General features: G+C 36.2%; 2 protein-coding genes across 5 annotated transcripts in view; one reads left to right on the forward strand and one right to left on the reverse strand.

Annotated features, from left to right (window-relative positions):
* LOC147068883 (uncharacterized) overlaps positions 1-4,577 on the reverse strand; it is a 53,319-nt gene extending 48,742 nt beyond the window's left edge. For 2 of the 4 annotated variants that reach the window (XM_085951474.1, XM_085951473.1), the window contains exon 1: positions 3,678-4,555. In XM_085951474.1, coding sequence (XP_085807600.1) covers positions 3,678-3,953 — 276 coding nt within the window. In that variant the 5' untranslated portion in view covers positions 3,954-4,555. Of the gene's footprint in view, positions 1-3,677 lie in introns of all 4 variants that reach the window. The other 2 variants (XM_085951475.1, XM_085951472.1) reach the window with 2 other exon arrangements.
* Positions 4,578-5,862: 1,285 nt separating this feature from the next.
* Positions 5,863-22,629, forward strand: LOC147068884 (uncharacterized). The gene is made up of 9 exons (XM_085951469.1): positions 5,863-6,122; positions 8,273-8,388; positions 10,812-10,956; positions 11,956-12,155; positions 14,715-14,849; positions 15,593-15,696; positions 17,237-17,387; positions 18,661-18,894; positions 20,028-22,629. Exons 1-9 carry the CDS (start codon positions 6,026-6,028, stop codon positions 20,178-20,180), a joined length of 1,335 nt encoding a protein of 444 aa, XP_085807595.1. The 5' UTR covers positions 5,863-6,025; the 3' UTR covers positions 20,181-22,629.

A 22,629-nucleotide genomic window follows, 5' to 3' on the forward strand; every position in this document is an offset into this window, starting at 1 on the left:
CTAGCCTTTCTAGCCCATCAAAGGACGTGTAAAAAAAATCTATACCAATAGCACCTGTACACATGCATAGATTTACTGGCACCAATAGTGTGTAAATTCAACTATGACGATAATAATTGTACTTATACACGTAAAAGTGCTGAAATTACCATGAATAATAATTCAAAATACAATCGAACTTGGTTATTACGAGGAAGATGGAATCGACTGAATTTGCTATTTATATAGCATTAGCATAGCGCCACGTTCTATTTAAGCATAGAACATAAATAAATCTGAAAACCATCGTAAAAATCCCCGAAACAAGCATGGCATTCATAAACTACAAAAGAAGTTGATTATTGTAATGAACGCTGGTAGGTACCTACTGGCTTGACAAAGCTTGGATTTTTTACATGCAATTTCAACCATATGCGTGGATACTTTTTCAATAATGTCGGCGAAAATACCAATTAGGTACTTAGACACTTAACTATTATCATAAACGTAATCCGATCCTGGCGGCATCCTGCCCAGTCGGATTTTATTGCTAAGGGTCGAAAATGTTTTTAAACGATCGACACATTAACAGTGGCTTACAAATAAACGAGCAAAAACTAAATACATGCCTGTCTATGTCACGCCACGAGAACGCGCACCAAAGTTAGATATTGGTGCATACAAGTTTGATACGGTCGACAGTTTCATATACCTTGGTTCTCTTGTAACTCGACATAATGATATTACAGAAGAAATCAACAAGAGAATCATGTCTGCGAATAAATGCTACTTTGGCCTGTTAAGACATTTTAAGTCCCGCATACTATCTCGCCGAACTAAAAGCACTCTTTACAAGATACCACCTCACCTACGCATCGGAAACCTGGACAGTAACTCTACGAAATGAACGAGCCCTGAACATTTTTGAAAGAAAATTCTCCGCCGTATATATGGACCGATCAGGGATGGCACCAATTGGAGGAGAAGATGTAATGCACGAAGATTGCAGCGCAGTTCAATCAATGAAGATTGGGAGACTGCGATGGCTAAGTCATGTGCACCGTATGAATGACAATGAATCGGCAAAGAGAGTGATGTCCAGTAATCCAATAGGACGTAGAAGAAGAGGGAGGCCAAAGATTTGCTGGTTGGATGGAGCTGCCAGTGACTGCCGTATTCTGGGGGTACCAAATTGAAAAGCGGCCACACTGGATAGGGGACAGGTGGAGGGAGCTGTTGGAGGAGTCCAAGACCCACACCGGGTAGTCGCGCCCCTGATGCATGACATTAACAGTTTTAAGAAAATTTTTGTTTAGTTCAGTTTACGTACTTATGTAAATAATATGATCACAGTAGTCAGGGGCACATTGCGCATGCGCGGTATTGGTAGTGGTGTAGTGCGCATGCGTTCCACTTTTGCAATCATCCGCGATGATCGAAAAGTAGAACATGTTTGACTTTATTAGATTTCGATTTCGGATGATCACTTTCGATGATTCAAGGATGAATGTGCGTTTACACGGGTCACTGCCGATGATTCCTCCGCGATGATTGTCAAAAGTGAACAGTGTAAACGGGACTTAATATCCATTATGGTTTGCTTTAGGCATGGTTTAATTGAATTTTAAAAACTAATCAACATCATCTCCAAATTGTATTCTTCGTTCAATGAAAACAAATAAGTTTGTTTAAAACTAGTTAAAAACAAGTTTAAATAAGTTAATGTTTTAAAGTTTAGTGTGCACCATTCATGTCGAATCTTAACAGCCTACCTTCGCCGCTAGCTCGTCCAGAAGGGAAAATTACAAAATTCAATCAAAATGTGAAATGTAAAATTATATTGAAGTTCTTTCTCGCAAGCCAATATACGTGTTTACTGCAATAATCTTGTGGAATGATTCACAGTCAAGTTGCAACCCATTCTCGTATCTTTGACAATATGACTGATCGGTCGAAAATGTAGTGAGATAGATTGAAGAAACGGTTGCATGACAAAACAGAACAGTGACAAAACAGAACAACGATAAATATAACTTTGACCTTTCAGGAAAAATATAAATTTAATATTGAAATTGTCCTATCTCTATTATGTTGATAGATTTTTAATAGCACAGGTTTTCAATACGCCATAATAAATCAAATTATATACCTAATTTCTGCATTCTTAATCGCTAGAAAGCCTCAAATAAACGGGATTTTGCAGGAGGCTTATGATATCTCATCTTAATCAATATAATATGTTCAAAATGATTGGGTGACTAGTTACAACAAAATAATGACCTAACCTAACCTAACCTTACCCAACCTAAATAGATTCAACAAAAATTAATGTTTCATTTTTCCCCTGGCTGTTTTGTTTTGTCATGTTCTGTTTTGTCCGGTTACCTTATGAATTAAATAGGTACTGAGAGAATAAAGTTGTCATTTGCCAATCGTGAAAAGTTGTGTTTTTTGATATACATGTTTGTAGAAAATTATAGACGACATGCAACAATTCACGAGTAGGTAGTGTCGTCATCAAACCATTGTTGATCACACGGGCTCGGTGGGAGCTAATAATAAAACGAATAGGTAAAGATGGCAGCGGTGGAGTATTGAGATGCGCGCCTAAATGCACCGTTATCTAAGTTTAATTAATTCAAATGGAATTAACTATTTCTTTTATTCAACGAATAAGATAATTAACACAATTAATTCACAAGATTTAAGAATGTACCATTCTAAGTATTGAACATACAAAACACTCGTGAGAAAATATAGCCAATAGAAAAAAAAAATTTTCGAAAAAAGTAAGACACCCGGCAGGAATCGAATTTTCTATAGGCTATATTTTCTCATGAGTGTTTTCAGAATTATGTATGTTCAATAATTAGAATGGTACATTCTTAAATCTTGTGAATTATTCGTTGAATAAAAGAAATGGTTAATTAAAATTATTAGCAAGTTCAAGTAAGTTACAACAGAAAATATTGGAGAGATCCGTGACGATGATTAGCAATGAAAGTAGGTAATAAATACTTCAATTTCGAGTAAAAAAATCGATCGCCTACCGTAACTCAATTTGAAGAGCATTAATGAGCAGGTATAAATAAAAACCCAATAGCAAGCCCTCCGCATGAGCCGATTTTAGTGAGTAATGTTTTACCAAGTGCATAGCCAACGCGCCAGTGTTGCCATAATATAATTTATAAAAACATCGCTTGTAAAATTATAACATTGGAATAAATATTCGATATCTGGCAACACTACGACACGCACACAGTCACACATATTTTCGAATAACCAAGAAAGGGTCGCGGAGGAAACGTGCGAGGCAAGTGCGTGAAAAAGTTTGTCATGTTTTGAGGGACAAACGCTTGCAATAGCTCTATCTATATTTTTCTATAATCTAAGCCCAATAGTTAAAGTTTGTGACAATTAAGCATGGCAGTCGTAGCATAGTGGTAATGCACAGGGCGTGAAACCCAAGAGACGCTGGTTCGATTCCTGCCGGGTGTCTTACTTTTTTCGAAAAGATTTTTTCCATTATCTATATTTTCTCATGAGTGTTTTCAGAATTATGTATGTTCAATTCAAATAGAATTGAGCTACTTACTTCTAAAATCTTTACATCTGTCTACTTTTTATATTTCGTATTTAAAATGAAAGAATTTATAAATAACTTCTACAATCTCCTGTTTACAAATTGCAAGGTTTACCTTAACAGGATTTAAGGTAAAGTCACTGGCAACAGCTGAATTGTGCACAGCACCGAATGGTTCAGCAAAATCCACTGAATTATTGACAACTTGCGGCCGGTCCTCGAAAGGTAGAGGTAGATCATAGGCCACAGCGCCTCTGTTCAATGCCTTTTTTCTAGCCCTATAATCTCGATTGACCTGCCCTCTACTTTTTCGTGTCTTTATCTTCGGCGCACGGCTTGCACGTTTTCTTTCGCGGTACGCTTTCGCTCGCTCTGCGGCCGATTTCGGCATAATTAATAAAGAAATCAACAACCCCGCAACACTTCACACGTCGAAAAAATGGCGGATATACTATCGGTGCGTCCATTGCCTTTTCGGCCTACGCAAGACGTAAGCGACACGATGTATACACTACTATTAAAACGTCCAGGCACTATGCTATATTCCAAGAGGCATGGGGATGGAATGTGAGACCAACTCGCGTCACGCAACACTTTACTCTGCCGACTCGCAGAATCGGAGCGTGTGACGATTTTTGGTCTCACATTCCTTTGCATTAGGCGATTTTACGCTAATGCAGCTGAAGAAGTTTCACTTGATAAATTAAAAAGGTTGTTTGTTTTGAAAATGTTTGTTGCTATTCAGCCGGATTGTGATATAATTTGAGGAAGCGTTGACAACAATGTCATTGCTATTGTTTAATTGCGATGTAATACCTAATTAATGCACTTGTATATTAATTACACTTTGTTTGCACAGACTCTTTTTAAACTGACGCTCAGATAAAAGCCTATTACAAGATTCGCGACGTTCACAATTCAATGAAAACCGACGAGTTCCGGCTCTCGCGATTAAAACTTTTCACGATTTTGACTTTACTTACGTATATTATCTATGATTTTGACAGTTTACTGCGCCCATAGACAATAATAAACACTATACCATTACCACAGACTCCGTATCAATCTCCGTATCAACCTTCTATGAACAACATATATATACAATTTGATTAGGTACCTAGATTTCATGTGGATAATAAATAGATATTCATAGCAGCCTATCTCTGATAAAACAAAAGTTTGTTTTACGATTTCTTATATAAATAATATATGTGCAATTAATTGTAGCTCTTTTAATAGGTGAGTTAATACCAATCTATAGATTGGTATCGATAAAGTAGATTTTTTGGCCTACATATTATACTTATTTTTACCATTGTACATGCGTCGTATCGAATGCAAGACAATATTCGATAATTTATTTGGTAGGTAGGTATATTAATAAAATAATTACTGGCAACACTGATTGATGAGTTTAAGGATGTTAAAACGTTTCTATACTTTCCAGCTGTTAACTCAATACAATGGTTTCGATATTCAATACTTTCGAGCCCCATGGTATCGATCATTATAACACAAATCTGACACATCCATGATCTAGTAGTAAAACGTATAAACAGTGAACTATATTGAATCAAATTAAAAAAAATGAACTGTTTTTTTTTTTTTTTACTATACCCATGCCGAAAGCAGTGACGTTCCTAGACAAAATTCCACCCCTAGGCAGTGCCAAAATGCCACCACATTTTTATACAGTCATTTTTATCATCTTTTCATGACTCAAATATTTAAGAGATGTGTCGTATTGATATATTACTAACAAAATATAAGAATACCACTTAATCTAATTTAAATGCCATCTCTGCTTCAATATACAATGTTGCGGTCTACGGTTTCAGATATGTACATTTAAAAATACACCTGACAACTTCCAAAACTCGTGAGCGACTGGCAAACATAATTTTCGATAAATTTTAAATTAGGTACATATGCACGTGTCATTGCTGTTCACCAAGAACGTGACGTCTACAACGCAAACCCAACAAAAAATAAATTCCTGTTAAAACTTTTATAGTTGGTACCTAATTAATATATTTTGTTTCCAACCAGTGAGCTGAATTTTTTAATTCAATGATATTTCCGTTATTACTAAGTTTGGTAGCTTTCTACGTATACCTAATGATTCTCCTCGATTTGCCGGCCTTTGGGTAAGTGCCGCCCCCAAGTGATGCTCAATCTGCCTACCCCCACGGGACGTCACTGGCCGAAAGTGTATCAAACATAGCTACTTTGAAAAATATTGACGTATAGGATAAAGTATCTAGATTGTATTACCACATCTCTACTTATAATAATTGTCTAATCAAATTCCGTTATCAATCGAAATTCATATCGCTTATTGATTATCTAATTTAAGATATATTTAAATCGTCGACTAAAAGTATATTAGTCTATGTCGTCGACTAACCTCAATACGCGAGGTTGTCATTTAAATATCATTGTTAGTAATAATAGTACAATAGAATGATCTTTAAAATTAACGGACACGTCTTGACCGGACTAAGGACGCCAATACAAAATAACCCGCTCTTTTCTATAATCCCAATTACCAACAGAAAGTGTAAGTTAAAAAAAAAGTATTTTTTAAAGGTTAGGAATTGTAAAAATCGTGTTTTTAGTATGTGTTTTAAATTATAAACACTTTTATGTCTTCAATAGTGACCGGAAACAGAAAAAAATGAGTTTATAACTTATTTGAAATCTGAGTTTCTACAAAGTTTGCCGGTAAACTTTGCCACGAAATTGAAAATTTTTAGTGTTGCCAGAATCATCAATATTCCAGGTTAATCATTTTCTTCCTGTTTTTCCACACATTATTCCTTTGGTGTATAAATCAATGTTTGCCCACCAAGACTGTGCAGCCGTATTACAGAGCCGCAAATCAAAATAAAATTGCGTCAATGGCCCAAATAATCTTCATCCACTGCTAGACAAAGGCCTCTCCTCACCCACCCCTACAATGTGACTGCCATATTATTATCTTTCACAATACGTCAGAGCTAAGTATACACATACATGACATTCCCAATCTTATTTGATTGGACGAATCTTTCATAATTTTGTGTAAAAATCTCAAAAAACCCAACACGTCGTCATATAGGTAGGTGGTAAATAAGGTTTCATCATCATCCTGAGCCGGGCTCGATCCACTGCTGGATGAAGGCCTCTCCTAGCTCCCTCAACTTTTCTCAGTTCCTGGTTCTTCGCTGCCATGTACATCCACCGAACTTTATATGTTCGTCTATCTAGCAGGGTTTGCCCCTTGGGTATCACTGTATGACAGCATTTGTCCAACTGTCAACTGGACAACTGTCCACTCGTTACTGGTTACAAACAAACATTGTGTAGGTAGGTACCTACCAATAATTTTTTTAAATGCATAATTTGGAATACCTCAGAAACATATTGTATTAGGTACTTATACAAGAAAATCTTAGAAAAAAATTGTACTAAATGGGACTTGAACCTACATCCATCGCAATCCACAGCTGGTAGGTTTTACTGATAAAGTTACCTACCGATACAAATTTTAATCAAGTCTAAAATTGCCTAACAATCATGCATTTGAGGTGTTATTTCCAATTTTGTTAGTGTAGTGTATTTTGTAATGCCCATGGCATACTAAACTATTATGGTTTGGTTTTGCAGGGTTTAATTGAATCCACCATCTGCAAATTTTATTCTTAGTACAAAATAAATAAGTATGACTGATAAAGTTCAGTGTGCACTATTTATGTTGAATCTTAACAGCCTACTTCCATCCTTCGCCACTGATATACGATATGACAGGATGGAAACAGGAGAGTGGACTATTTTCAATTAGCAAAATGGCAGTAATGATGACACATTGGCTCTTTGAACTCCTCTACTTCCACCGAAGTTCATGTGTTGATCTACAGAGTTTTAGGCATTCCTTTGAATACCTCTGTTGCATTTTGTTTGAGCAGTAGTTGTCCATTAATTGCTGAGTGACGCGTCCAACGTTTTGTTATTTCTTCATTTTATCTTATCATTTACCACTTAATAAGTTACTCTTATCTGAATCCCTAAGGCTTCGGCCAGATAGGCAGGTGCTTCGCTAGTCCTGAGCTAGATGCTATGCTTGTCTACTAACACTACTACCACATTGCAGGCTACGTGCTTAGGTACAAATTCATTTGAGATTTAGGAGCGCTCAAGTCAACAACGATATGTCACTCTCAAAACTAACGAGAAAGCAACTTCTCACAGAGAATTTAAGTTTAAAATTTCGAAACTTGCAAATTCGAACTTGTTGCGTGCGTACAGTCAAGTATTCATAACCTCAAAATATACGTTGTTTGATGTTTGTCATACTGATTACTGAAGAAACGTCCGCCATCTTGAAAAATCCATAGACAATGGCAAAATAACCAGGTGACACAATAAAAATAACCAATACGTTGGTTCAGGACTCAGGTAGCGAGGCACGAAGCGTGCAGTGTGGTCATTGCGATAGAATAGTGTGCTTTCGTTCACTGGGATATGCCGCCTAGCACGTAGCCACCAAGCAAGGCAGCTGCCTATCTGGCCTTAGCCTAAGGGGTCTTTGCCATTTTCACACTTCACTTATGATCTGAAATGAGAACAAACCGATCATATTACATAATCCTGGATAGTCCGAAATTTCTCTGACGAATGTCAATGAATGTTGGGAAGTAGTTTAAATAAAATTATCTTTCGTCTCTTCAGATGGCACGGACAAGCGTGTCAAAGCAGCTCAGCCGGTTGTTGAAATAGACGGAGATGAGATGGCCAGGGTTATCTGGGATAAGGTGAAAGAACAGCTCATCTTTCCATATGTTAAGGTAAGGAAACAAATCTATTAGGTATACGTAATTTATACATAATATGAAACATAATAACGGGCCCACAATGGCCGAGCGGCTTACGCGTTGGCTTATAATATCATGAGTCCCAGGTTCGACTGGGTCTGGCAAATACACATATTTGTGTGTGAAATCAGAGTATGGACCTAATAGGTTGAGCAAGTGGCTAAAATCCGTTTCTTGTAAAAACAAAAATCTGTTAATACAAACCTCTACTTTGTGGAGGCTAATATGGTCTTATTAGGACCAGACATGGTTAGTTGTATATCGTCACCTCAATACTAAAACCAGATAACTTGATTTTAACTGTTTTTGAGATAGCTATTGAATATGATTCTACATTTCCTTCTCTACGAAATGCTAAAACTAGGTACAGTTCTACAAAATTATCTAAAGAACGGTCAAAAATGGAACTACGAACTACCATATCGACGCCATTTTGTAAACGTCAGATTCTGTCCAGTTGTGTCTTGATTGGGTAGTTTTCGACAGTGGCTCCCCCATCCATTCTTTAGATAAGTTTGTAGGTTTGTAAGTCAGAAATTAGTGGGAACTGTATTAATTTTGTGTTTTAAAATATTAGATAACTTTAAAACCATAAATGCATTAAATAAATAAAATAAAATGTCTAAAGAATTTTTTCATTCAATTGATTATTTAATTAGACTCAGTTAGACAAAGTACAATTTTCCATTTTACAACGTTTTTCTTAGCTCTTATTCTTATTTGTCTGGTGGTTCTTTGTCCGGTACAAATCTTGCAATCGATTTTTGACTAACTTCCCGACTAGCTAGATATTTGAAACTTTTAGAATATATCAGAACACAATGCCAATGCATTTTTTAATACTTTTAGCCATCTTCAAGTAGAATTGAATTTATTTTCAGTTAATTCTGTTTTGTATGAAAAGTTATTTCGACACCATTATTGGTTGCTCTGGGGTCCTAGCAACAAAATTATTAATATATACTTCATAAGTTACTATGGAAATCAATATGACATTGTTACCGCCTAAACCATGGCATCCTCAGAGGATCCAAGGCCATGAGGCCTGAATCATCATTGGGCTGATTCATGCAAACATGAACAGATCGACTGCGAGGCAAATTTCTAGCCCGTAAGCTTAGATGTATAAAAATTTATAGTCACCCTTTAGAAACTTAGCCAACAAAGTCTAAACTAAATAAGTATTATTCCATGAATACGTGGGTATTAAGAATAATTACTTTCTCAGCATTAATAATTTTATCAGAAGCCTTGCCATTAAATTCGTCCCTTTGATCCTAAGTGGATCATTAAATTTATGGGTCTCCACAGAGTGGAGGTTGTATTAGAAGACTTTTGTTTTTACAAGAAATGGATGATAGCCACTTGCTCAACCTCGTAATATGTAATTTGTCGTGTCTTCACACTTCACCGTGAAATGTTGTATCGGAAATATATGGTCCTATATTAAAGACCATCTAACCTCTTTGGGTTCTATAGTACTGAGATAAAATCATGTCTAAATAAAACACGGTTCTTGTCGATTTACAGGAAGCCAGCGGCAAACAAATTTTGAAAATAACCAATATACTGGATTATTTGTTAGGTTAGGTTTTCATTCTTGAATTTTGCCAAAATTGGCTATGAAAATAGAGATGACCGTATGTATATTGTAATCTCTTTCCGATAAGAAAGCTCACGGCGAACTGTGCCACGGGGAAATGTAATACGTACAATTTACGTGTATGGTGGTAAACAACTCAATCCATGTCAACATATTGATCAACGATATTAAATATATTACCGGAATTACAAATTCTCTAATAATATCAATTTCCCGGAGTGTCCAACTATTGTAAACTCAGTAAATAGCTTACTGCAGATTGTTTCCGCAATATCTATTTTTCCACATAGTCAGCTATATCCGATGATGCAAACTCCATATAGTAGCTGACTCAATTATAATATTTATTTCCTAAATATTCTTTGAAAGATATTATTTTGATTGTGAGTACGTCAATAAATAGCGGATCATAATTCATTGGACGTGTCACTCGAATATAAGTTCCCGGTCTGTTAGAATCTCAGTCTCTATATCGCTCCGCGCAACTTCTCATCCTACCGAGATTCGGACCTCGGAACATTATCAAAAGTGTTTTAACATAACTACTGTAACGTACTCTTGTACCGACTGTTTACGCTGCAAATAAAACTCGCTCCTCCGTCCATCAGAGCAGCCACCAAATCTCAACTTCTCATCTCTCCTTCTGACGACTTCTTCATCCATCACACCATGGCTCCCACACATGTAACCATATTTTGTAGATATCTGAATTGCATGGATAATATTGTCAATTTCTGTTTAAGTTGAGTTTGTATGTGAAAGGCCGCTAACAATCAATTCTCAATTTTCGTAGGTTGATTGTAAATATTATGACTTGGGCCTGCCAAACCGTGATGCAACCTATGATCAAGTGACCTTGGACGCAGCGCAGGCCATAATAAAACACAATGTCGGCATCAAGTGTGCGACTATTAGTCCGGACCTCGACGATTTCAAAAGTTCGTATTGATTCTTATAATATAACCGTAGATGTACCAAACCTTCTTGTGTAAAGATATAACAGTGATGGAAAAATAGAACTCTAATTTTTATATAAACTGCAAAAAAGAGAGAAAACATTAATTATGATAGATATAATAGATGTTGTATACAATTCCATTTGAGTCATTTTTTACGACCCAGGTTTCGCCTTTCGGCATCTTCAGGCGCTGTGTATACTCACCAAAGGCAAACACACACTGACAACGAACACTCTCAACTCTAACTTATATAATAAATCAATACAATAAAGTAGGTAAAAAGGTTGACAGAATTCTTTCTAAAAATCAACTGCATTCTGTTCACTAATAAAATCCTTACCACCTATCAACATGTTGATAAAATATAAGAATATTAAAAAAATTTGTTACCTAAACTATTATTTCCTTTATTCATATTAATAAGGTATATTTCCTTTTCTAAGGCATTTTTATTTGGTGTGCCGCGGAACAAACCCCATTTACCAGTGTACCGTGAAGTAAAAAAGTTTGGCAGACACTAGTATAGAAGGTTTTTTCAAACATGTTTGGTTTCACAGCACAGTCTACCAACCTTTATTGATTAAACTAGCTGCAATCTTTGTAAAGACCGTAGATATCAGCTCTGTATCGTCTCCTCGAAGTGTTGCCGTCCCCAATTGACCCATATATCGTCTCTGTTCTGGCAGAACACACTAACTGGAGAATACTAGTTTTGAGTAATTTGACTTTGAAGTTTTTAAAATGTTTGAAATGGTCTATCATGTGAGTTTATTAAGTAATCGTAAAAAGGATGACTTTAAAATAAAGACTGTTTATTTATTAAGAAGGTTTCCACACGGTAAAGTTTGAAATAATGAACATTTTGGTATAACTAACTCAATATGTCATTTTTTCGAAGTGTCTTCTGCCAGAACAGTGACGATATGCAGTGAAGAATTTTTCCTCCAAGAATCAACTTAATCACGATAATATTTCTAGAATACAGTCTGAATCAACTGTGGAAAAGCCCGAGTAGCACAATTTGGAATATCCTCGGCGGGACTCTGTTCCGGGAGCCGATCCTCTGCAAGAAGATTCCCAAGGTGATTCCCGGCTGGGCCAAGCCTATTATGGTCGGGAGACACGCCCAGGGGGACCAGTATGCTGCCCGGGATATCAATATCACCAGACCTGGCAAGGTATCATATAATTCAATCAATCTTTAGCTTACTAATTCTTACATTCTCTCTATAGCCCAGTGACGAAGGGTGGAGGTAGGCTGTTAAGATCCACCATAAATAGTGCACACTAAACTTTGTCGATCATACGTATTTGTTTTCATTTAAATTAAAAATCAATTAAGCCCTGCGAAAGCCAAACCAATATGTAATAGATAATAGTAAAAAAATACTCATCTATCTATAAAATATCTAAAATACATTTTTTATTTATTATAGTTTGGTTAGGCAGAGCTTAATGAATTTTTAAAAATGAACCTACAATATGTGTAATATGTATTCTTAATCCAACGAAAACAAATAAATATGAATGAAAAAGTGTGCACAATTTTGTCATATCGCCCAAAATACATCAAAACTATTATGGTTTGGTTTTGACAGGGTTTAATTGAATTTTAAAAATTACCAAACAATATTACGCATTGTAGTCTTAGTTCAATAAAAACAAATACGTATGACTAACAGCCTACCTCCACCCTTCGCTATTGCTATAATCTCACTATTGCTGTGGACGCCTGTCTTTCACGTACAAATCTATTCCCCGGACTTCCAATTTGTCCATTACACTACATACAGCAATATCAAATTGCAGTTATGACATGTAGGTTATAGAATACAAAGTGTTACAATCTTTTTAATTATTCTCCCTGCAATCCTGTTACGACCTCCATATTACATCACCTATTATACTAGTAACTGCCAACCTTTTTTTTTGTCACAGCACAATCCGTCAACTTGTTTAAAAAATCAGTTCCAGCTGAAAAAACAAATGCAATTCAGTTCTTTTGAAATCTAAAATTAAAATCGAAATTTAAAATCAGAATACTGGTTCCGTTTCTAAAACCAGTTTATGGAAAAAAACTCAACAACTTATGAATAAAACAAAATGATATCTTTCAAATTTAATGATAGTTATCTATATGTGGATAACATTAAGTATGCATTTGTTTATTTATCCAATCTTTAGAGGCTATTTTATAACCCATCGCAAACAAACAAAAGTTTGCTTCGAAATACTGATAAACATAAGAAGGCTGCGAATACATCATGATCACGTCACATGCTGGCACGGCGACAAATTTAGTCTATCGTTTCGTCATCCCGCAGAATATTTTGAATGAGCACTATCTCTATAAATTCAATTATGTAAAGTGCCAACTCTAATGTATTAGTATTTTGAATTATTCATGCCAATTTCAATTAATTTTAACAGTTTGTACGTGTACGTATGTATGTTAAAATTACTTGTGATATTGCATCCATAGATAATATTTTGAATAGAACCCAACCTGCAGCGTATCCGGAAATTTGTACGTAAACAGTTCACCGCAGGACACTTATTCGTGCGTCACAGTACGTGAAACATGAGTTCGTGTAACATTTAATCAAATGACGAGTTCTTCGTTGAACATTTCACCGTGGAGTATATTTGTACGTATCCTACAACATGTGGAGATGTCTTTACTAGGTTAGGTTAGGGTTAATCTAATTGGAACAGTACTATTTGCAAACTATCGCCGCATTTTGTAAGATACGCACAAATGTATTCAAGAACTCGTCATTTGATAAAATGTTATACGAACTCATGTTTCACATACTGTGGCGCATGAGTAATTGTCCCACGATGAACTGCATACGTACAACTTACATGTAACCAACCTGCAGACCATAGATAATAAAGGTAAACGACAGACATAGATAGTAATTTAAAAAAAAATCCAGAGAGAAAAAAGTAAACAAAGAGCACGACGTGAGTCGAAAATGTGTAGGCATGCAGAACACAAAAAAAAACGTTCAAAGCTTCAAAATGTGCTACGGGATGGGAGTATCAGTCTGATAACATTTTAAATACCAAGAAAAACGACATTACACATTGTTTTCCTGTATCGGCAGATTACTGTGACAGCACTTAACGTGATGATAATGTATTCAAAGCTGTTTTATACCTTTTTTAAACCACCGTAATAAGAATTAACTATTGATATAGCTTTTCATTTGATTCAATTATTATTACAATATTCTGGGACTATATAATTAAGTATAGAATTGTAACGCTTCTACCATCTTCAGCAGTGAAGCATAGCGTAACATTATTTTTTTTAATTCGTTTAATTGTGATTATAATTACAAATATATGACTTAAAAACTCTACGCTTGCACTCGAAAGAAACAGCATTCTAATGAATATTTATCTCCGTATGTTTTGGTCGCCGCAGTGTATTTCAGATCATTGCGTGACTCAGTAGCGAAGGGATTATGGCAGATCTTAACGGCCTACCTCCACCCTTCGCCTCTGCACTGTGATACCTTAAATAGCTACCATCATTTATTTAAAATACCATCATCATATATTCTGCAAAGCTACGGGATGCTGGCATGGTCTGGGAAGAAGAAGGTTGGCGAGTAACAGGTATTCTTGTAGACGCTCTACCCAGAAGAATAAGAAAGTCCGCTAACTTTCCTGTATTCATTTATAATAAACTAAACTGATATTTTTATATTCATCGACTCTACTTTCAGGTAGAACTGGTTTTCACCGGTGACGATGGAACAGTCCAAAAGCATGAAATCTTCCAATTCCAAGATTCCGGAGTGGCGACTGGAATGTACAATACGGACGACTCCATCACGGATTTCGCAAACTCCAGTTTCCAGGTAAGTTCATCTATCATAAAATAATAAATGTTGAATTTAATCCTGAGTTGTAATGTATTCTTTATAATCAGTCGAGATCTATCGACAGCTAGATGAAGACCTTCCTGAACTCTTCTCACTTTTCTTGGTCATGAGCGCTTTGTCGATCATCACAACATTAACTTGGTTCTATGTGACTGAAGTGTTTTCATTGAAACAGACAATCAATTATGTATATCCAATAACGCATGCTACATTTTTAAATCTTGTGACTTATAGCGCCTGTACACGTGGATGGATGGCACCAATAGTGTGTAAATTAAACTATTACGATAATAACTGTTTACACGCAAAAATGCTGATGGTCTCTTCAAGCGTAAGCGAGACGTGTTGTTATCATTGTACGGTGGTATTTAATAGATTGTGAAAATTGGTAAACGTCAAAATGTTCTGCGCGGTGATAGGTTCGTTACTATTTTGATCCAAGCATGCAATCTTGCAACTTGCACAATAATACATTTTTTTTTTACCATGTCCGATCTTAAGAAAATCATATGGGCCTCCACAGAGTGGAGGTTTGTACTCACAGATTTTTGTTTTTACGAGAGATAGATGTTATCCACTTCCTCTGACACATACTCTAACTCCAAACACACATTGGAAAACAATTTGTGAGACCCAGGATTCGAACCTGGGATCCATGACATTATAAGCAAGACATTTAGGATATAATATTGAAAAAAATTTAATTTCACTTTCAACAGGTGGCTTTGCATAGAAAATGGCCTCTCTATTTGTCCACCAAGAACACCATTTTGAAGAAATACGATGGCCGCTTTAAAGACATCTTCCAAAGCGTCTACGAAAAGTTTGTTTTAAATCTTTTTTTTTATTGTTTTTAATCTTATAATACCAATGACATTATTAATGGACGACGCACTCAGTACAGTAGCTAGCAAGTAAATTCAAACGTAACATTCGCACGTGCATAGGTAGACGTCACGCAATATTACATTACACACACACATTATGCGATATCACGCATCGGGAATTTATAGCAATATCACCTTTATTGTAATGGCGTTAGAACAGTGTTTCTAGTATCAATGTTCGTTTGAGCGAACCCGTTCGAACTGAACCATTCGGCAGACCCGACAAGAAGCATCGAGAATTTATAGCAATATCACCTTTATTGTAATAGCGTTAGAACAGATTATGCCATTCGGCAGACCCGACAAAAAAGTGAGTGTCATTTTTTTTTCCAGATGCTTCGTCCATATTAATGTCATTGTATAATACAGTAGAACCTCAATATAATGGACTAATGTGAAAAATCCAAGTATCACCTCTTATAAACAATGTTCTGAGCATAATAATCACATCATACCTCTCGCGTTCATATTCAAATAATAATGCCGTACTGCTCATAGACTGGTGGTCACGATCCTCAGCCATGAGGGAACAACTAAGAAGAAGATAGTGGACCGTGCAGCCTCTCATGCCATTTAAAATGAAGACACTACATTGGACCTGGCCCGACGTCTCAAGAGTCTCAAACTTGACAGTCTTTTCTTCAAGCTAACTGGATTCTAGCATCCTGACAGTGTAGCACACTGTACACTCGAACTCGGTTATTATGATCACGGCCATGGCGAGATCTCGGATGTAATGAGGAAACATTTGTTGACATTTTAGTATATGATTTTCTCCATACATTTATTCACTTTTATAACGAGCTACTTATCGGATATATACCAAGCTAAAATATCGCCAAAAATTTTCTTAAAACTGTTAATGTGTCGATCGTTTAAAAACATTTTCGACCCAAAGCAATAAAATCCGACCGCAGACCGATGCCGCCGGGATCGGATTACGTTTATGACACTAGTTAAGTGTCTAAGTACCTAATTGGTATTTTCGCCGACAACATTGAAAAAGTATCCATGCATATGGTTGAAATGACACGTAAAAAATCCAAGCTTTGTGAAGTCAATAGGTACCTACCAGCGCCGGCGGCTCAGCACTTCATTACAATAAACAACTCCTTCTGTAGTTTATGAATGCCATGCTTGTTTCGGGGAAAAATTATAATTGTGTATTTTTGTTTGAATTGCGACTTTTTGTGTTATTTAACCGCTTATTTAAAAATACCTATTCTCTGATATAACGAGTAATGCTTATAACGAGCAAATCCAGTCGGTCCCATCTTCCTTGTAATAGCCAAGTTCGACTGTGTATAAATTCCAATTTTCGTTTTTAAGCATTGTATATGAGCCTGGAGGTTAATTTTAGCAGTCTTTTTACAAAGAATAGAAAATAGTTAGTCAACGTTTTGGATCCTTGCTCTGGATTAAACTTGTATTCATAAAACAACATGTGAATTGCTCAATATCTCAATTTTGTTTCAGGACTTACCAGAAGGACTTCGAGGCGGCTAACATCTGGTACGAGCACCGCTTGATTGACGATATGGTCGCTCAGGCTGTAAAAAGTGAAGGAGGATTCGTATGGGCATGCAAAAACTATGATGGGGATGTAATTTCCGATATCATTTCTCAGGTATTTTCATATTTATCATCAACCAGGATCGATCCATTCGTAAATTAAGTTCACCCCTGACTCTCCATTAGTTTCGGTCTTTAGATTTTCACTACCACGTATTCGTGGTAACTGTTTATATTTATTTTGTATAACAGACTTCACGGAATTCGTCCCACTTTTAACTTGCATTACTACGAGAGCGATCTGTATTGCATGGTAACATAACAAAAAAATAGGTACAAAAACAATTCCAGTCCAGTGAATCAATCTGCAATCGACTAACCTGCTATTCAGGATGCCCCTTACAGGCATTCTTGTTACATGACCTGCTCATCGAAGTCTACCAACTTTTACGAATGCAGAAATACATTCCTCTCAGAGGAAGGGAGATGTAGATGCTTCCAAGCTTCCGTTGTCTTCTAATATGGACCCATGTATACTACGTAGCATTTTTCCATCATCCGATCCGTAAGTCAATACTGGTCGGATCAGGTCTCCCGCTCACGCAGAGACTAAAATCTGGCGAACTGGTTGGTGATGGAACTCATAAACTGGCCAGTGACTGATGCCTCGCACACGGCGCTACTGAAGCCTAAAAATCTCATAACCTCAAACTGTCAAACCCATTGTCTTTCCTACTTCATTTAAGCTTTTTCCGTAATATCTTTACGAGAATATTCTGGCAGCCTGTAATTATACAGACAGGAGTATTTCTCAACATTTGCCACATATTTTAAATTAAAAATCGGTTCGCCCATCTTTAACTTTTGACATCTTGACTTGTTTATTGCTTGTTTAGTTCAGTTCAGTGCTACCAATTTTGGGAATCTACTGATATTGGTACCACTGTTATAGGGGTGACTGGAAACTGAGAGACTGGGAGACTAGCATATCGCGTGTCTTCGATTTTGGTCACGGATGTTTTGAAACTGAGAGATTCCAGTCTTGCCGTTAGCGAGCCGCCATTGAAATACATTAGCTAGATACTGGAGTTTCAGTCTCGTCTTTTTTTAATATTCACGTGAGCGGATGGCCTCAGAGTCTTGTACATGGGGATTTTTGTGCAGTAGAAGATACTACTCTTTTTTTGGTTTTGTACACCAAAATCGTATCCGTTTGCCGCCAATACTCCATTTTATTTCTTCACTGATGTTGAAAACTATCCACACAATCGAAGAGGTAGATGTTGATTTAGAGATCTGAGGGATTCATATATTTATTTGAGTGTTTCATTAATCTTCAGGTCAGGAAAAACAAAATACATGTCATACATAATATATTCTATCCGCAGGGCTACGGTTCTAAAGCAATGATGACATCCATGCTGGTCTGCCCGGATGGTCGCACGATACAATCGGAAGCCTCCCACGGATCCATCTCCCGCCATTACAAGCTGCACCAGAAGGGACTTCCCACCTCCACGAATCCCATCGCTACCGTTTTCGTTTGGACCCGGGGTCTCGCTCATAGGGCTAGGCTTGACGACACACCAGACTTGGAGAGATTTGCGCATCTACTTGAGAAGGTTGGTAACTGATTGGTCATATTTAAAGACTTTATATAAAGTAGAGTTTCTTATCCTACGGGCGTTGACCAAAAATTGGGTTGATTGGTATATTTAGTCGTGTCTGGAAATTTGTACGTATGCAGTTTGCCGTATCACACTTCACCGTGAAATGTTATATCGGAAATATATGGCCGTATATTAATCCTTAAAGCCCGAACGCCACAGCTGTTATTATTAATTAGCATGTTATTTAAATGTGGACCGGTTAAACACCGTCCAACCTCTTTGAGTCATATAGTACTGACATAAAATTCATGTCTAAATAAAACACAGTTCTTATCGGTTTACAAAATTTTAAAAAAAGCCGACAAACTGGATTATTTGTTGGGTTAGGTTAGGTTTTCATTCTTGAATTTTGCCAAAATCAGCTATGAAAATTGAATTAATGCTCATATTGAATCTAATAAAATTGGAGACCGTATAGTATAGTATAAGAAAGCTCACGGTGAACTGTGCCACGGTGAAATGTACAATTTACATATAACCATATTTAGTGGGTCCCGAAATATTCTCAACAAAATAATATTCTTGCCAGCATTTATAGTATACATGCTGACAAGAATATTGTATTGAATACAATATTCTGGCAACACTGTTTAACATTGACGTTTCACGCGATCGCAGTGGTCAAAACTAATAATTTCTTTCGAGACGACATTCTCTTTTCTGGTTCTCTGTTACCATTATAGTCTGCTTATAGTTCTTAAAATTTATTCTACCCACAATGACAAAACGTGAATACAAAGAATCATTTTTGGAGATAGGTTTCACCTGCATTAATGATCGCAGTACTAGACAAGCCACAGTGTGTACTATGTTGTGAAGTATTAAGTAATGAATCTATTTATTTATTTTATCTTGGGTCGCGAACCAAAATTATTACCGTAAATTGGGTCGCAGGTCAAAAAGGTTAAGAAATACTGATATAAGGGGTATTAAACCTCATTGGCTGCACCGCTTCACACCAATGGGGTGACCAATAGACGGCCTCAATTGTCTCAGGAAAACGTAAAAATCATTCTTGAATGTTAAAAGCGGCGAGGATGAAATTTCAACCTCTTTATAATAAACTTTATGTCTGCTGTTTCCAGTCGTGCATTGAGTGCGTTGACAATGGAAAAATGACCAGAGACCTGGCGCTGGCTGTCCGCTGCCAAGCTGATGTCACCGACGACATGTTCCTCAACACAGACGAATGCATAGAGGCTATTGTTCACCAGCTGGAACGTAACCTTTACATGTAGAAGACATCCGAATCTCCGATTTTAAAATTATATTCAGTCGGCGAATTAAGTTTGAAACAATCCAAGTCAAGATATAAAAGTTTATACGATTTCATGCTAAATGACATTAGTATTTAATGGATTTTTCACCATCGGTTTGATCAATGATAATGCAACAATTGAAGAGTTGCAGACTAAATGGATCCAAGTGCCAAATGAGTAAATCGACTTCAAATTAAATTTTATAAATTCTACATTGGTAACATTCTGTAAATCGTCGCCGTAGATGTCAAGGGAGCCAGTCCACAAAATCATAATGCTGAGAAACAGGCGCGCAAAGATTTTGTGTGACAAAAAAAGTAACATTTTTGTATTGAATTTAAAGATATAATGGTGAAACTTTGAACATAGAATATAGTTTGTGGTGTTATCTTTTTATTATTTTGTACTAATAACTAAAAAAAATAGTATCTTAGAAGCTGTGTGTTATATCTCTTGACCACTGAATATTGAAATGTACAGTTGGTACACGTGTGTGGTAGTCAAAAGAGTTTTGTGGCTTAAAATCCATTGACCACTGCATCTTTGATGATTTTAAAATGCTTTTGTGTACTTTACTCATTTTCCCCAAATTTGTGGCTTAGCTCCCTTGACATCTACTGCGACGAAATGAGGTCTGATTCTCAAAATATTGATTAAATTTTTATTTTTAATCAATCTTGAATAGGTACACAAGATTTAAGAATGATACATTCATCTTATTAAAAATACATACTTATAGATTATTTCTTTTATTCGTTGAATAAAAGAAATAGTTTATTAAATTATTAGGAACACATTACAAAAACTAAATATCGGATTGATCCGTGACGTTGGTTAGTAATTAAGAATTTAATATACAAAAACCGATAGCCAACATTGTAACGCAATTTGATAAGCATTTCATGTAAGAACTACTAATTAAAATCGTCATAATTAAGTAGGAAGAGTGCCTATCTAGCGGTTAGAGGTTCAATTCCCGTCAGATGTCGTAATTTTTTAGTCGGTATATTATGCATGAGATGTTTTCAAAGTATGTACATAAGTACAGTAAAAACAAAACAATGATTCGGTTGATCGATGGTGTGCATACGGTTGAGGAACCTTACTAAATACCTGGCAGCCGACGAACGCGTATTCGTATGCATACAATCCACGAACCAAATTATTGTTTTGTTTTTACTGTACCTATATTAAAAAAATCCAAAAAAACAAGTTACATCAAGTGGCAGTCGAATCTCACAAGACTATGATTAATGCGATTTAAATGTCATATCTAGTTACTTGGCGAAGATTGTAACATCGCCTATGAATCGTGTTTTTACTATTATTAATTGCCTTGATTTTGCGACTTGGCGAAAATATAAAGCACGCCTACTTTACACATAGATATAAAATGATGTGAAAACTGCTCCTAACCCATATTTTATACATGTCACTTATACTTCTTTAATCTTCAGAACAAAAGCATTTAAGCATGTATGCTATTTGCATAATCGTGCGACTTACTCAAAGGAATCTAGATCTATAGTTAGACTTAAGAATAACGTGTATTACTTGTCAGTGGCGTGGGGTCTATAAATGCTGTGGAAGCGTAGCATTATCAGAAAAAATATATGAAGTACCTACTACGGAACAATTTTATATATTTATTGCGAAATTGTATGGTAATTTTTATTCAACTATATTTCCCTTAACGTTTCTATGATATTAATATTGCGTGACGTTGACGCTGGGGAGGGACGAGTCTGACAATCAAACTCAGACGGAAAACAGTTTATATTTTACAGATCAATTTATCATTTTATCCATAAATGTTGATTTTCGAGAATTAAAATCAAGCGAGTGGCCTCAATAAGGGACCAAGTCCAACTGCCATTATTTGATGTCCACGGCGCACGGCCTGATATCTTTGGGTAAAGGGGGTAAAATGTTTGTTATACATCTTATAACTGATCTATTGTAACACTACCTACTTTAATAAAACAAAATATTAATAAATATTATTTATGTTGTCTGAGTAACAGTCGACTCCTTGTTATTAGACAGTCAGAAGTTGGCTACGGAGTAACCCCAATGGCTTTCAATTTAGTAGATTAGTAGGTGAAGAGAAAGATCTTGATCTCGGATAAGTTAACGCCAGGATGTAGGTATGTAGACTGAGGCAAGTAAACACTTGGGTCAGTATTTCAAATGTATCTCAGCTACACACGTCACCACTTTTGACACTTCTAACGTTTTAACTTTTAGATATCGTAACCGATCCTCACAAGTGTTTTAGTCACATCTCGTTGAAACAAAGTCGCTTGTGTTCCACCTCACTTGGGTAGCTGCAATGCGTAGTTTAAAAAATTCCGTTGTTTTAACTTGAAAATATAACACGATGAAATGTCACATATAGAATATTGGAAATAGACACCTCATATCTAGC

The sequence above is a fragment of the Rhyacophila brunnea genome, unplaced genomic scaffold (genome assembly GCF_057557595.1).
Source record: "Rhyacophila brunnea isolate RB1 unplaced genomic scaffold, BYU_Rbru_1.0 scaffold_24, whole genome shotgun sequence".
In the NCBI taxonomy this organism is placed as follows: Eukaryota; Metazoa; Arthropoda; class Insecta; order Trichoptera; family Rhyacophilidae; genus Rhyacophila; species Rhyacophila brunnea.